This window comes from Meles meles, chromosome 10 (assembly GCF_922984935.1).
Source record: "Meles meles chromosome 10, mMelMel3.1 paternal haplotype, whole genome shotgun sequence".
Taxonomy (NCBI): Eukaryota; Metazoa; Chordata; class Mammalia; order Carnivora; family Mustelidae; genus Meles; species Meles meles.
Genome location: NC_060075.1, coordinates 51,875,395 through 51,891,097, shown reverse-complemented (window position 1 = coordinate 51,891,097; position 15,703 = coordinate 51,875,395). Strand labels below are relative to the sequence as shown.

At 33.2% G+C, this 15,703-nt stretch overlaps 1 protein-coding gene across 5 annotated transcripts in view; it reads left to right on the top strand.

Annotated features, from left to right (window-relative positions):
- The window catches only part of PALS2 (protein associated with LIN7 2, MAGUK p55 family member), a 109,142-nt gene that overhangs the window by 66,865 nt on the left and 26,574 nt on the right, over positions 1-15,703 (top strand). For 3 of the 5 annotated variants that reach the window (XM_046020609.1, XM_046020608.1, XM_046020610.1), the window contains exons 6-10: positions 9,098-9,139; positions 10,603-10,734; positions 12,496-12,595; positions 12,935-13,003; positions 14,732-14,893. In XM_046020609.1, the coding sequence (XP_045876565.1) occupies positions 9,098-9,139; positions 10,603-10,734; positions 12,496-12,595; positions 12,935-13,003; positions 14,732-14,893 (505 nt within the window). The remainder of the gene's footprint in view (positions 1-9,097; positions 9,140-10,602; positions 10,735-12,495; positions 12,596-12,934; positions 13,004-14,731; positions 14,894-15,703) is intronic. The other 2 variants (XM_046020612.1, XM_046020611.1) reach the window with 2 other exon arrangements.

Below are 15,703 nucleotides of genomic sequence, written 5' to 3'. Positions count from 1 at the left end.
TGTTCTTTGAGGGTAATGCCTTTATAAAGAAGATGTCCTGTAGAATCCTGCAGTGTAGTGTCCCCTGTTCCCCAGCTCCAAGAAAAGAATCATGAAAGAAAAGGTATTTGAAATTAGACATTTCACATCACTATTACCTCTAAGACCTCCTGTATTTCTCAAGTGGCACATTTTCATTTGGACTTGAATATTGGAAAAGTAGAACTTAAGATTTTTTTAAATTATGTGTTAGCTGTGATAATTAGGAAGATTTTCCCCCTGTGGTTTAAACCAGAATTCATACCAGTTTACCAAGGCTATCATGAATTTTTACAGGCAAGGTATTTTCATAATACTGATATGTTACATGTTAGCACTTTGGCTCAAATTCCTTTCTAGATTCTCACCCAGTGAACTAGTCTGAATAGCATAAGATGCAAGGATCTTTAGCCCTCTCAGGCTTAAATTTATTCCCATCCCATGCCTTCTCCAATTCTTTTATTTAGCCTTTAGAACTGGGAGAAAAGATTTAAATGGGTTAGGAGAGGTCATCTAAGCCTGAGGCAATTCTTAGGCCTATCAAAAAAAGAAAAGAGATTATAACATGAAGACTTCCAAAGGTGAGTCAAAACATGTCTAAATTAGGTTATTTTTTTAAAGTGAGGAAATTATTACTAATTATGTTGGAATAATAGGCCTAAACAATGCCTGTCCTGGACAAACTATGGTCATTTTCCTAAGGGAAGCTGTGGGGAGGCAAGGGCATTTAACCTCTTCAACTCTTTCACTGGAAGCTCTATCATATAGTCCTGGTGTGCCTATCTTAACTCCCTCTGGACTGCTAGGATAGCAGAAAGGAGCCAGGAGCTCTCCCTGCCGGGTGGTATTTCTCAAAACATGATCAGTAGATATTTTTACCAGAATAATTTGAAGTGCTTATTAAAAATCAAAATTTTTCATGAGATCTAAGAATCCATCATTTTAAATTAGAGACCAATGTAAATTAAAAGTTGTAGCTAATTCTGAGGTTTTTCAACTTACATAATTGTTTAGTTTCCAAAGACTGTTCACAATTCCTTTTGTTCATTAAGGTCAAACTGATGGGAATTCTCTTACTCATCTTTAAGGCCACCATGATGTAGATACCAGAAATATTTTAAGAAAAGAAATTACAGTTCCATATGCATTTAAAAATTCTTAACAAAATAATAGCAAATGAAATTTAATGATACATAAAAGGGATAACAGGAAATGTTCAAGTTGGATTTTTCCTATGGGTGCTAGGGTGGTTTCATATTGGAAATAAGTATGAAACCAAACACATTAACAGATTTAAAAAGAAAAACCTCAGTAAAGAATTTGATGAAATTGAATACATAGTTTTGATTTTTAAAAAAAGATTAATAAATCAAGAACAGAGGGAGACTTATTTAAAAACAAAAACTAAAGACAACATTATCCTGAATAGTTGAATATTAGAATCATTCTCTTTAACATCAGGAACTGGACCCTCAGGTAGTCTGCCTAAGACTTAAGTACAACCCCACTCCCCCAGAAAGCCTCATTTCCATTCCACCAAGATCAAAGAACCTACCATAAACGAAGAGAAACTTGCCAAACTTCAGGTGTAATCGTGCATTGGTTAAAAGAAAAAAAAAAAAAACTGCCCTGAGAATGGTACATAGAGTAACAGATGATATAACAAATATCTGTTATAGTAAGTGATAAAAATTTTCAGTTCTCCTTAAAGAAGCTAAGAATAAGCAGTATCTCTAATATTAAAGAGGTAAGTGTATTTGCAAACTAGGGAATGGTTATCTACTTACTTTAACAATCTTAATGCTCAGACGTCTCTGGCAGCAAACACTTTTACCATTACCCACCATGCTGAGACACAGCCCCTGACAGAAATGCCCCCTGGCTTCTTAGACCAACTTGGTACTGAGAAGCTTAAGGACACTGGCAGAAGCTGAATGGAAAAGCACCACTTGCTCCTGGGGAGAAGGGTGATTTTGTTCAGGGTTTTGATGAGGCCTCCAATCATTAGGCAAATAATTGACTAGATTTATTTTTTAAATAATAAAACTTCAATAATTTTGACTGCTTAAAAATTTTTGTTTATGGCAAATATATAGAATGATGAAATATAGAAACCTATAATATTTTAAATTTTGAGGACCTTGGACTCTGCTGCTTTTTAATTATTGCCTATACACAATTATTTGTTTGTAGTTAGTTAAGCCAAAGAAGCAACAATATAAAGTTTAAAAGAAGAGTTAATAAAGTCCTTGCCTAGTTACAGAAAGTAAGAACTAGAGAAGGATGTTCAGTAACACCATTGGAATTTAGTATCTTACTGAAAGTTTCATAAGCACAAAAAGACAAATTATAGGAGCAAAAAGTTCAGAAAGGGAAAATAAAATTTACTATTTTCAAATAATATTTTTAGCATAGAATGCCCTCAAAACTATAAATTAATAGAAATGAGTTTAGCAAGATATTTGAAACTAAGATTAAATGTACAGAAGTCTGTTGCATTTCTGTATGTCATCAACAAACATTCAAGATATATAATCAAGACAAACAACATTTACAGTAGAGTCAGAGAATGTCACATTTATATCTAGAAATAAATCTAACAAAAAGATTCAAGTCCTCTACACACACACACACACACACACACACACACACAGAGTCATACCCCTATACACACTGTGATGAAGATCTTAATAGATATATCATGTTCATGGAGAAGAAGACAATATTGTGGTGTCCTGTTTTCCTCGAATTGATTTTGAGATTCAATAAAATTTCAGTAAGATTTTTCATAGTATTTGATAGGATGAATATCTCACTTTTGAGGCAGAAAAACAGTAATGGGGCATTCCTAATATGTAGGAATTAAGATACCATCATGGTATTGGCATAAGAGCAGATAGAATGATTAATGGAATAGAGAGTTCAGAAAGAGAGCTAACACATGTACTATTTTGATAAGATAATACATCTTTCATGGAGAAGAGGAGTGACTATTCAATGAATTAAACTGGTTATTAATGGGGATAACATGAAGTTGTGTTTCTGTTTCTCTTCACATATACAAATCAAGTTAGAAGAATCAATCAGTGAACAAATGAAGAGATATTAAAAATGACAGTGTGGATTACCATTTATAGCATTCAATTGCAAAAAGTGTACATGTGACTTTATGGTATCTCTTTTACACTGCTGGTGGCAGTGTAAATTGGTATAACTACATGGGGTGGTGGGCAGAGTTTAGCATTATCAGAGTTGAGTGTTCACATATATTGGAGTAATTTCCTAGAGCAGTTCATAGGTATGTACAGCTGGAAATACATTAACAAGCATGTAAATTCCAAAGATTGTAAGCTATGATGTGATATAATTTTTTACGTTTAAAAAATCTAAATACATACTTTTAAAGAATGCATATAACTGCACAGTGAAACTATACTAAAGGATACCCTGAATACAATATTCAGGGTAGGGGTTACCTTAGCTGGGGAAGTCAGGGCGATGGAATGGAATGAGAGCAGGAGGACCACTTAAGGTTCTAGCCTCTGTTCTGAGTACAAGTTTATGGCTGTTTATCACGTTTTTAAAAGGAATAAAATAAAAATAGGCTTTGCATAAACCAGTGACTTAGTGTGATATAAATTAAGAATTATTATTATTATTATTATAATTCTGAATAGTTTAATAGTTTTTTAAAATAAATTCTTTGACAGAAACTTAAATTTGAGGCCCACAGATGGATGTTTACCAAATAGGAGTATGAATTGCCCTTCGGAGCTTTTTTAAACAAATATATTCTAGACTCCCTGCTGATTAAAAATGTGTGTGTGACTGCATTTAACTGAGTTGGCTGAGTTCATATACTTTGAAAATCTTTAGAAAAATAACATCCTTCCTTAATCATCTCTGCTATTGTCACAGTGAACTTCATAGCAACTATGATCACTGCATTCACCACATTGTCACTTGTTCTCATTGCAAATTTGAATAGACCTGAAAATACGTGTTGAGACTGAGGGTGCATAAAGAACACTTGCACTATGTTCAGACAACATATTTCCAAATTTCGAACCACCTTCTGATTTAACATAAAGGTTATGGTAGGGCTATTTCTAAAGCTATTTCATCCATATGATTTCTTTTCTCTAATTATTATCCTTTGTGTAGGCCCAGCATGGTCCTGTGTAATATTTTATTTTTTCAGTACTTCTAAAATTTTTATATTTACTTTTAAAAACTATTCTTGAGAAAAAGCTTATATAAATAGCATATATTTAAAGTGTACAATTTGATAAATGTAGATATACGTACCTGTGAAACTAACAACATAATCAAGACAACATATATATCTAGCTCCTCCAGAATTTTCTTTGTATCCATTTATAATTCTTCCTTCCTTCTCCCCCTGCCCTGCATTCCAGGCAAGCACTGCTCTGCTTTCTGTCACTACAGTTTAGTTTACATTTTCCTTATTTTTATATAAATGGAAGCATACAACATGAATCACCTTTGCTGTTTTGTTTTTGGTTTTGTTTTTTTTAATCTGTCTTCTTTCAGTGTAATTCTTTTGGGATTTATCCATCTTTTTATGTGTATCAGTAGTTGATTCCTTTGTGTTGATGAGTAGTATTCCATTGCTTGGCTATACTGTAGTTTGTTTATCCATTAACTGGCTGATGAATATTTTTGTTATTTCCACTTTGGGGCTATTATAAATAAAGATGTCATGGACATTTACATGGGATTTACATGGGTGAATACCTAGGAACTGAAGGATTGGGTCATGGTAGGTATATGCTGAACTTTCAGAGAAGTGGCTGAACTATTTCCAGTTTTACCAGTGTACTTTCACCCCAGCATTTTGAGAGTTTCAATTACTGTACATCTTCACCAACATTTGATATGGTCAGTCCGTATAATTAGATACTCATATAGGTGTGTAGTGATAACGCAACATGATATTAATTTGCATTTACCTGATGACTACTTAATATTGAGTATCTTTTCTTGTGTTTATTTTGTGTGTGTGTGTGTGTGTGTGTATTTTTTTTTTTAAGTCTGTTTTGGTGATTGTCTTAAAATCTTAGCAATTTTTTATTAAGATTTTTCTTAATTTAGGTTTGAGAGTTCTTTATGTATTTTGAATACAACTACTTTTTATTTTTTTAAGATTTTTATTTATTTATTTGACAGAGATCACAAGTAGGCAGAGAGGCAGGCGGAGGTGGGGGGGAAGCAGGCTTACCGCTGAGCAGAGAGCCCGATGCGGGGCTCAATCCCAGGACCCTGGGATCATGACCTGAGCCGAAGGCAGAGGCTTTAACCCACTGAGCCACCCAGGTGTCCCTGAATACAACTACTTTATCAGAATTATGATTTGTAAGGATTTTCTCACAGTGAAAAGGCTTGTCTTTTCATTCTGTTAACGGTGTAATACAAAGAGCAGAAGTTCTTAATTTTGATGAAGTCCAGTTTTTCCATGTTTATCTTTTACAGATCATGCTTGTATTGTTCTGTGTAAAATATTGTTGTATAACGTAAGGTCATAAAGATTTTCTTTGATATTTTTTCTGAAGGTTGTATAGTTTTATGCTTTATAGTTAGCAATAGGATCCATTTAGTGTATAAGTTTTTGTATAGGTTTAAGATACGGACAAATGGGGCGCCTGGGTGGCTCCGTGGGTTAAAGCCTCTGCTTTCGGCTCAGGTCATGATCCCAGGGTCCTGGGATCGAGCCCCCCCGCATCGGGCTCTCTGCTCAGCAGGGAGCCTGCTTCCCTCTCTCTCTCTCTGCCTGCCTCTCTGCCTACTTGTGATCTCTCTTTCTCAAATAAATAAATAAAATCTTAAAAAAAAAAAAAAGATACGGACAAATGGGGGTTGGCATATAAATAAACAATTTTCCAGCCCCATTTGTTGAAAAGACTCTTTCTTTCATCAAATTTGGAAACATTTTGACTACTACCTCTTCAAATTATTTTTCTATTCCCATTTCTTCTCTCCTTTGGTGACATCATTTCTGCATATATTAGGCTTCTTGAAGTTGTCCCATTGCTCAGTGATTCTTTTCATTTAAATCTTAATACTTCCCTGTTTTTTATCTTAGTTTCTATTGCTGTATCTTCAAGTTTATTTTCTTCAGTGTCTAATCTGTTTGTCACTTCTAGTGTACTTTTTCCATCTTATTTTGGTTTTCATCTCTAGAAATCTAAATTGAGTCTTCCTTTTTTTTTTTAATCTGCCATGTTTCTGCCTAACATGCCTAGTGCTTCCTCTAGCTTCTTGAACCTAAGAATACAATAAGTAAAGTTAAAATAACTATTTTAATGTCCTTCTCTGCTAATTTGATTATGTTTATCATTTCTGGATCATTCTTTTTTTTTTTTTCTCCAGCGTAACAGTATTCATTGTTTTTGCACCACACCCAGTGCTCCATGCAATACGTGCCCTCCCTATTACCTACCACCTGGTTCCCCAGCCTCCCACCCCCCCGCCCCTTCAAAACCCTCAGGTTGTTTTTCAGAGTCCATAGTCTCTCATGGTTTATTTCCCCTTCCAATTTCCCTCAACTCCCTTCTCCTCTCCATCTCCCCATGTCCTCCATGTTCTTTGTTATGCTCCACAAATAAGTGAAACCATATGATACTTGACTCTCTCTGCTTATTTCACTCAGCATAATCTCTTCATTTCTGGATCATTCTTAATTGATTTTTTCTACACTGTAAATTATATTATTTTTGATTGGTTGTTAGATATGAATTTTACCTTGTTGAAAGCTGGATGTTTTTGTTTTCTTAGAAAATTTTTAAACTTTGTTCTAGGATACTTCAGTTACTTGGGAACAGTTTGATCCTTTCAGATCTTGTTTTTAAAGTTTTTTTAGGTACAGCCAGGGAAGGATTAAGTCTGGGGCATAATCCTTCCACCTACTCAGTGCCTCATGAATTAGGAGATTTTTCTGCTCACCTTGATGAGAAAAGAAATTATTCCTGACCCTTTATGACTTGCTGATATTGCTTCTTATCATGCAGGTTCTTTACCTGACTTTGGGTAGTTTTGTTTTATCCATGCACTGATCAGTACTCTCCTGAAGACTGGAGGGAGTGCTCTGCAGTTCTTGAATAGGCAACCTTTTCCTCACTGATTACTCTGTTCTGTACGCTGCAGCCACCTTGATCTCCCTGGTCGCCTAGCTCATCTCCTCAACTTGGAGACCATACAGGCTCTACTGAGATTCTTCCTTTCTGAATTGCAATCTGGGAACTTTCTCTGTGCAGTTAGCAGGGGTAACTGAATAGTTCATCTTGTTTGTTTCCATTTTTTAGGGATCACTGACTTCATTGCTTGATGTCTTAAAAAATGTTTTGTCAAATTTTGTCTAATATCTTAGTTGTTTCAGGTTGCAGAGTCCTTTATTGATTCATCTTATTCAGAAGTTTGAGTCATTTTATCTTATTTTTATTACCATGAGAATTTAATTTTTAAATAGGCGAATCATTCCAGTGGTTCAAAATTCAAGAAATATAAATAGGTATTCAGTTGAAATCTCTCTCATAATCCACTACAAGCCTAGTCCTCACTCACCATAAGAAACCATGCTATTTATCTTTCTATTATTCATATGCAAGTAAGTAAAAATTGCATATTATTATTCCTGTTCTACCTCCTTTTCAGTGAAAAGATTACATAGTATATACACTACTTGTTTTTTTTTCACTTAACCATGTATCTTTTGCATGTTTCCTTATTGATACATAGACTACTTCTTGACACACATCACCACCTCCCCACCCTTTTTAATAGCTGCATAATATTATATCACGTAGGGTTATCATTTATTTAACCAGTTCCCTATTATTAAACAATTAGGTTGCTTTCGATCTTCTGCTACTAGGACTAATTTAGTAGTTAATAGTCCTGTACATAAGACATTTTGCATATGTCTGAGCAGCATTGCTGCTTAATACAGTCCCAGAGGTGGATTATTAGGTGAGAAGATTTTTACATTTGTAATTTAATAGCTATTGTCAAATTGTTCTCCCAAGGGATTGAGCAAGATCCTCCACTAACCTGTTAGGAAAGTGCCTATTGGCTCATAGTCTTATCCGTAGAATTTTACCAAATATTTGGATTTCTGCTAATCCAGTAGGAAGAAAATGTTGTTATAATATAGTTTTAATTCATATTTCTATTCTGAGTGACATTGAACATTTCTTGTGTTTAAAAGCCATTTGTACTTCCCATTCTCTGTTCCATCTACTTTAGATTGTCAGTTCAGTTTTTCTTTTAGTGATAAGAATATGAGATTGAATATTTTAGTAGTGTTTAATAACTTCTTAATAATGAATTGTTAACATCCATATCCTATTAGTAAAACACTGTACAATATACTTAATAAAATAAAATATAATTATACTAAATTTGATCAGAGCTCTAATGACTTTCACATCATTACAAAATCTTCAGATCAAAGGTTGGATTAGTGGATTTTTCAGACAGATTTTTAAAAGTCAAAGTAAAACCAGGCTAATCTGAGTTTTTAAGCATGAGAATAATGTTCTAAAAGTAGTTTAATAAATGAAAGAATTGTTCCCTTTAGAAATGTTTTACGTTTGAGAGATGTGTTTTGTTTCACAAATAATGACATTTCCAAAACAATTTGATGGGAGTAGGAGAATAATTATTTAAAATGTAGACTACCTCAGAAAATCTGGATTTATGGCTACAAAATGTATATTGTCCCACAGATAAGAATGATAAACACATTCCTGGTTAGATGACAGGATGCTCTTATTATTCATTTGGTGCAGTTTTCTTGAGAAGTAAAGAGTATCCAGGTATTTTTTTTAAAACTTTGCATACCCATCCTTTTTCTCTGCTTCATCACAAACACTTAGACCTTTTTGCTTCTATCATTTGTAATTTTCAGGTGTTATACCCTATGAACAATTAATGAGGGGGAGTAGTTACTTTACCAAATGAGTGAAGTAATAAAATGGGCCAGTAGTTTGTTTATGTTTTGTTAATTTATTATCAATTTAAAAGTCTGGCTTTATTTATGCAATGAAAAATATATTTTTAGAGTTGCATCAATATGGAGAGGCATCCAGCACACGTCCGTCAGGTATGATGTCATTCCAGGATATTCTCTGGTACTCCGTTTTTCCGTCTTATCAGCCAACTAAATTTACCTTGATTAAATAATAATTTGGGTTTTCATTTTCCATTACCAAAACATTGAGCTGCATGCCATTGTCAAGTTAGAAAGTTGTCACATTTTAGCAATCTTAATATTGTTTGTATGCTTGCTTTTTAGATGTTTCTAAAATTTTATATCAAAAAAATTGGCTTACTGATTTTTTAAATAATATTTAGCCTTTCCAAAGTTATTGAAAATGTTCTGAATGCTTTCTACCAAAATCATCTAATTGTAAATAACTAAAATTTTGTCACATGTTCCCAAATTAGTTACTTTTAAATTATTAAATTATTTTAATATGCATCCATCACGTTATGTTTTACCACACTAATAATATAATGTATCTGCTGTGTTACTTGAATATCTTCTTGGTTACATTTATAGAAGTATGATAACAATGTTATTTTGACTAATTTTGTGCTTTTCTGCTTGTTAAAGTTCACCTGCTGATTAATGCCAAGTCAGTTCTTCAGTAGACAAAGTTTGTATTTTTATAAGTATGCATGAAGAAACTTTTTTAAGAAAGTAATCTGAACTTGCCATCAAATACTGAAAATGCTTAACTTATTAAGATTTACATTAAAGTGAATAAGCAGAATATTCCAGTTATTGGAGATAACTAATAGCAGTAACTTACTGGCATACTTTTATTAATAATACATATTTAAAAGAAGTTTGTATAGTTTAGTGACTTTAAATTGAGAAATAGTTTCAAGGTCTTTTCAGGTTTTTCTTATAGTTAATTTAATGTTAATTATTTAAATCAAAGCAAGATGATTTCAGAAAAGTATTTTCCACACAAATTTTGGTCAATGTAAATCTGTGATTATAAAACATATGTTACCAGTGATGAAAATTAGGTTTTTAAATTTTTTTTTTTTTTTTGAGCTACTAAATATATTTCAGGTCTGACTTCAACATCAGTTTTCATTGTTTAATTTTGGTTTCTGAGCTCTTTCAAAAAGCAATCCCCCCCCCCAAAAAAAGTCCTGTTATATCTGAAATATATGCCTTAAATCAGCTGCATATATTGTTGCTGAGTATTAATCAGAAAGTGTCATTTAATTGAACAAAAATTATGCAGAGTTAGAAAATCATGTGAAAAGATGGGGAGAAAGTATAAGAATGGCGGAGTAAAATGATTATCAAACTGTTGGTTTAAGATTAGACCTTAATGTAGAAACAAAATTTTAATTGTAGTACTAATATTTATTTTCTTTTCTGATGCCAAATTATGCATAATAATTGATTTTTATTTGAGTGGGACAAGGACCTTATTTGAAGTACTAAATAAATTCTCAATTATAATTAACAATTTGAAAAAGATTTTAAAAATCTAGTGACAAATGATACATCTATACTACTTTAAATTGTGCTATGTGTTTTAGGTGTTTGTGAAATGTCATTTTGATTATAATCCATACAATGATAACCTGATACCCTGCAAAGAAGCAGGATTGAAGTTTTCAAAAGGAGAAATTCTTCAAATTGTAAACAGAGAAGATCCAAACTGGTGGCAGGTTAGTATGCTTCTCATAATTTCCACAACTGCTTTTTTGTTTTCAATCTTAGATCTGGCCAATATTATTCAAGAAGAAGGTATTAGCATTTGTTCCAATGATTTTTCCTACCTGAACAGCTCCAGCTTCATGGCTGCTAGTTTTGTGGTCAGAAAAGATCAAATTGAGAGGGACTTTGTGATTAGCTGTTAATAAATGCAGAATTAACTAGCCTGTGGAGATACTCCATTGTTTGGTTCTTCCACATGAATGATTGTGATAAAATACAGTATTGGTTAAGAACAACTTACTTGGGGTCATCCCTTTTCAGTGTTCATTGTTTTAACTAGAAGTCTTTTACTGTGTAGTAGTGTCTTTCTCTCTTGTCTCCTCTCCCTCTATATACATTCATGGCAAAAAAAACAAATTTCTTAAGCTCTTAAGTTTGTTTCCCTTCCTCTCCTCAGTTACTTAGAAATGAAAGTTTATCTTATGATTAGTGTTAGTTGGTCTTGGATTAAAATATGTGTATATGGAAGGGATCTTTGTTATCGCCATATTTTCCCCCACTTCATTTTCTAAAGATCTCTGCGATCATGTTTTTCTCCTTTCCCCTACTACAGCTTTTAGAAATCTCTAGCAACGGAATTAAGTCTGATTTTGTAATTGTTTACACTGTCTAATACCAACAATATTCAGAGCTGGAGAAACTGACAAGTCAGAAAGTCTAAAATTCCTTAAACCATCAGAACAAGTGATGAAAAAGGAAGGTGTACGAGGAAAGGACCCAGGACCTAGCACTATAAACTCTAAATCAAATGGAGATACTAGTAACTCACATTAGCTCTGTTAAGAAGGGGGAATAAATAACAAGAGTGAAAATAGTCTTACTAATGTGTCCTTAAATTTAAATGAAGACATTATTATTATATAAGTGCATTTATTATGCAGTGAGAGAACTAAAACGTAGGTAAGTTTAAAAGAATCCATGAGATCTAGACGTTTCCACTGAATTTCTTAGAACTCTCTTCAAAAAACTCTTTCTTTTTTCTTTATTGAACTTTTCCAGGAAATCTTTCTTTTCTACCCCTTTCTATGAATGTTGTCTCTTCGTTCTGCCCTCTCATCCTGTCACCATTATTTCAGTCTCTTCTTGCATTTGGTGATCTGTTACTTTAATTCTATTTTTTAGGATTTTAATGGCTAAAAATGATAACCAGATTTTTCAGTGCTAGTTGTAAATATAAAAAACCCTAACTTCATGGGATAAGTCTCTAGCACACAGTTCTTTAGTCACTATTTTAAAATAGCAATTTTTTGGATTTCAAAACTTAGTTTCTTGACAGTAGATGTAGTTCTACCTATTTTAAACTTAGGATACTAAGATTCTATCTCTCTAGTAAGATTAAGGTTGATAGTAAATACCTTATTAAGGGTGCTAATGAAATGTTCTTTTAACACGTAAAATAGTATTCATCCTTTCTGTTCTTGGACTAACTTAATATTATGAATAAAAAGTTGCAGTAATTTAAAGATCCTCTATACCTTTGCATTTTGGTCCCAAAATTTTGATACCAGATGGCATAGTGATTAGGTGCCATTCGATTCCTTAGTGCTAAAGTGTTTAAATATCTTAACTGACAGTGCCGTGTATTTAAATCTTGAGGTCAGTTTTGAAGATCTAATGTAATGTATTTTTACTGACTATTGATTGTCCTCCTTATTAGAATAAGGTCTTAAATTTTGGTCACTGAGATATGCAATTTATTGATTTGATTCTAGGCTAGCCATGTAAAAGAGGGAGGAAGCGCTGGTCTTATTCCAAGCCAGTTCCTGGAAGAGAAGAGAAAGGCATTTGTTAGAAGAGACTGGGACAATTCAGGTGAGGAGCGCAATAGTGTGTAACAAGTAATCCTTTGTGGTCACCTTTCTTTTCCTCTTTCATCTGAATCAGCAAAAGAATTTGTTTAAAATATATGTGAAATTAATCCATCCCATCTACTTTATTGTATCTCTCTCAAAAGTGAACTTTTTGATCCCTGTGTGCCACCTGCTGGTGTATAGTATCACAATTTAGTGGCTCAACTCACTTCTGCCCCCTTATGCTTTGTAGGACACAACACTGGAAAGGTAATTCCCCCACCCCTATAGAATACCACAGGGCAGTTTTATCATATTCTGACATACTGTTTTAAGTTATATTTATCTTTTCACCCTTCAGGACCTTTTTGTGGAACCATAAGTAGCAAAAAAAAGAAAAAGATGATGTATCTCACAACCAGAAATGCAGGTATATTTTAAATACTTTCTGAACAGTCCAAATGAGATAGCTTTATTTCATTAATTAATGTGGCATAAACTCCAAATATATAATTTTAAATGAAAGTAATTCAGATTACTACCCAATTGTAAGGGGCTGTCACTTGAGCACATGGTACAATATAATATGAAGATTATTTTAATTTTTGCATTATATATACTCGTTTTGTTACCAAGGTGTTTTCTTTATGAGTATAGTTCACAGTAAAATGGATTGGTTAGGATTTATTCTTATATTAATGAAGGAACAAACTTATTAAAACTATTCAGAGAACTTTGATGGTAATTTATGTATCATTTCTAAAGAAATGCCTTTAGGAAGATACTAATAGAGTTATGATTAAGGGCAACTATATTCTGCCTTAACATTGTCCATGATACTTTTGGGAAAACAGTACTGGACCAAAAAGATCTTAGCCTGATCTAGTAGGATTCTCTCTTAAATCTTTTAGACGTAAAGATAGGTAAGTATGACAGCTACCATAGTTATCCTTTTCAGTTCTAGAGGCTGATAGGCATGAAATGCAGCTCTTTGAAAGAGAAGGCCTTCTGAAAGGAATTGATAATTTTAAAGTACTTTCTAGACTTCAGAGCTGCCTCTATACTGGTTATAAATGACATAGCACACTATAAGGGAAATAATACATAGTAATAATAATAAGGAGAAAATAGACTCTCCCTTAATATTGGTTTAATCTTCTGTGGAGAAATTATGCAAAGAAGGAGTTGCTATTAAGATAATAACGTAAGGAAGAAGTATTATTACTGCAGATTGAGAGTTATAACCCTAATAACAGGTAATGTACTATTTCAAATCCACTTTGTCCTTATTATTCATTAATATATGTCCTTATATCTTTTTTGCAAAATAGAGAACTTGTAATTTTCTCATTGACCAAGATTTAATTTTGGAATGTGTTTTGACTAAAATTAATTTGGCTCCAACATTTTATACATAAATTCATAATCTTAAAATTTAATTATCAGTATATTTGTATGCACTTTATTTAATCACACTGGTATTTGCTGAGTCAACACACAGGATTTATTCTTTTTATTATTGGAAGGGCATACTCATTCTGTGGGACTTATTTAAGCAGCCACACTAGGTGTACTGCCATCTTTTATGTCTGATACACATTAGTTGGCTGAAAAAATTACTTAAGGTAATTTGCAGTTTGATTATATATATTAAAGGAATTACTACTACTGATGAATTGATTAAAAAATGGCTAGATAGATGGATAGAATGTATGATAAAGATAAAGCACAGGCATTTTCTTGCTTAGACAAATTTTTAAGAGCAAATGGATAGAAGCAGATGTTTAAATCAAAATAAAAAATAGTTTCTCAGTGGTTTAAGCCTCTGCCTTCGGCTCGGGTCATGATCTCAGGGTCCTGGGATCGAGCCCCACATCGGGCTCTCTGCTCAGCGGGGAGCCTGCTTCCTCTTCTCTCTCTGCCTGCGTCTCTGCCTACTTGTGATCTCTGTCTGTCAAATAAATAAATAAAATCTTTAAAAAAAAATAGTTTCTTGAACTTACCAAATTTATAAAAACGAATCTATTTTAAGTTAGTACAATTCAAGGGATATTTACCTGTCAGACAACCAAGCCCTTACTGAACAGAATTGCAGAGGTTTTTCATCCATCTAGAAGATAACTGAATATCACGATTGTCCATTTCCTTTTACATTTAGAATTTGATCGTCATGAAATCCAGATATATGAGGAAGTAGCCAAAATGCCTCCTTTCCAGAGAAAGACATTAGTACTGATAGGAGCCCAAGGTGTGGGACGAAGAAGCTTGAAAAACAGGTTCATAGTGTTGAATCCCACTAGATTTGGAACCACAGTGCCATGTAAGTTTTCTCTTTTTTTGCTGTTTAATTGGTATCAAAGAGTAGGGTGGGGCAGATTCTTATTTTTATTCCCAAATAATTTTTTATTATACTAGTGGAAATGAACAAGTAGAAGATACTGAAAAACTCAGTGACTCTACAGCTGTCTTGAACTAGTGCTATAGCTCTGTTGGCTTGCTGCCCAGTGGCAGTTGCTTCTCCATACTCTTTAATACAGAAATGCTAGTTAAATGCAAGTGTTAGGAGTTGTGGCAAAATCAGCATTAATTTTGTATTTTCTTGTAGAGCTGATGTTTATCTGAAAAATGTTTTGGTTTTTTTGTTGTAGTTGTTGTTGTTTTTACTCATTTTAGTGTAAAGAGAAGAGGGAAACCTGGATCCTCAGATACCCCCTGCCCCCTGCCCACCATCCAGTGTGGCCATCCCTTTGTGAATTTTGTGCATTCTCATTTGTACCTCTATCCTGCAAGGTCATTAACCTGATTTTTGATAGCACATCAATAGCAATTCATCTTCCTGAGCAGACAGTATTAATTAAAGTCACAAAGGTTGACATATAAAATAAAAATAATACTGATAAGTATATAATTAAATAAGCCAAACATTCATTTTATGATCTTTGCATTCTTTCCCTATTGGCATATTTATAGGGAAAATTAAATAATGATGTCAGAAGTGTGCTTGATAAGAATAGAATCACATCAAGGAGTTAGATGATGTCATAGACTTTTTATAAGGACCAGTGTACATTTGTCTTTGTTTTAGAAATATGTGGGAATTTACATACTCTCTCCCCTGAACAATGCAGGA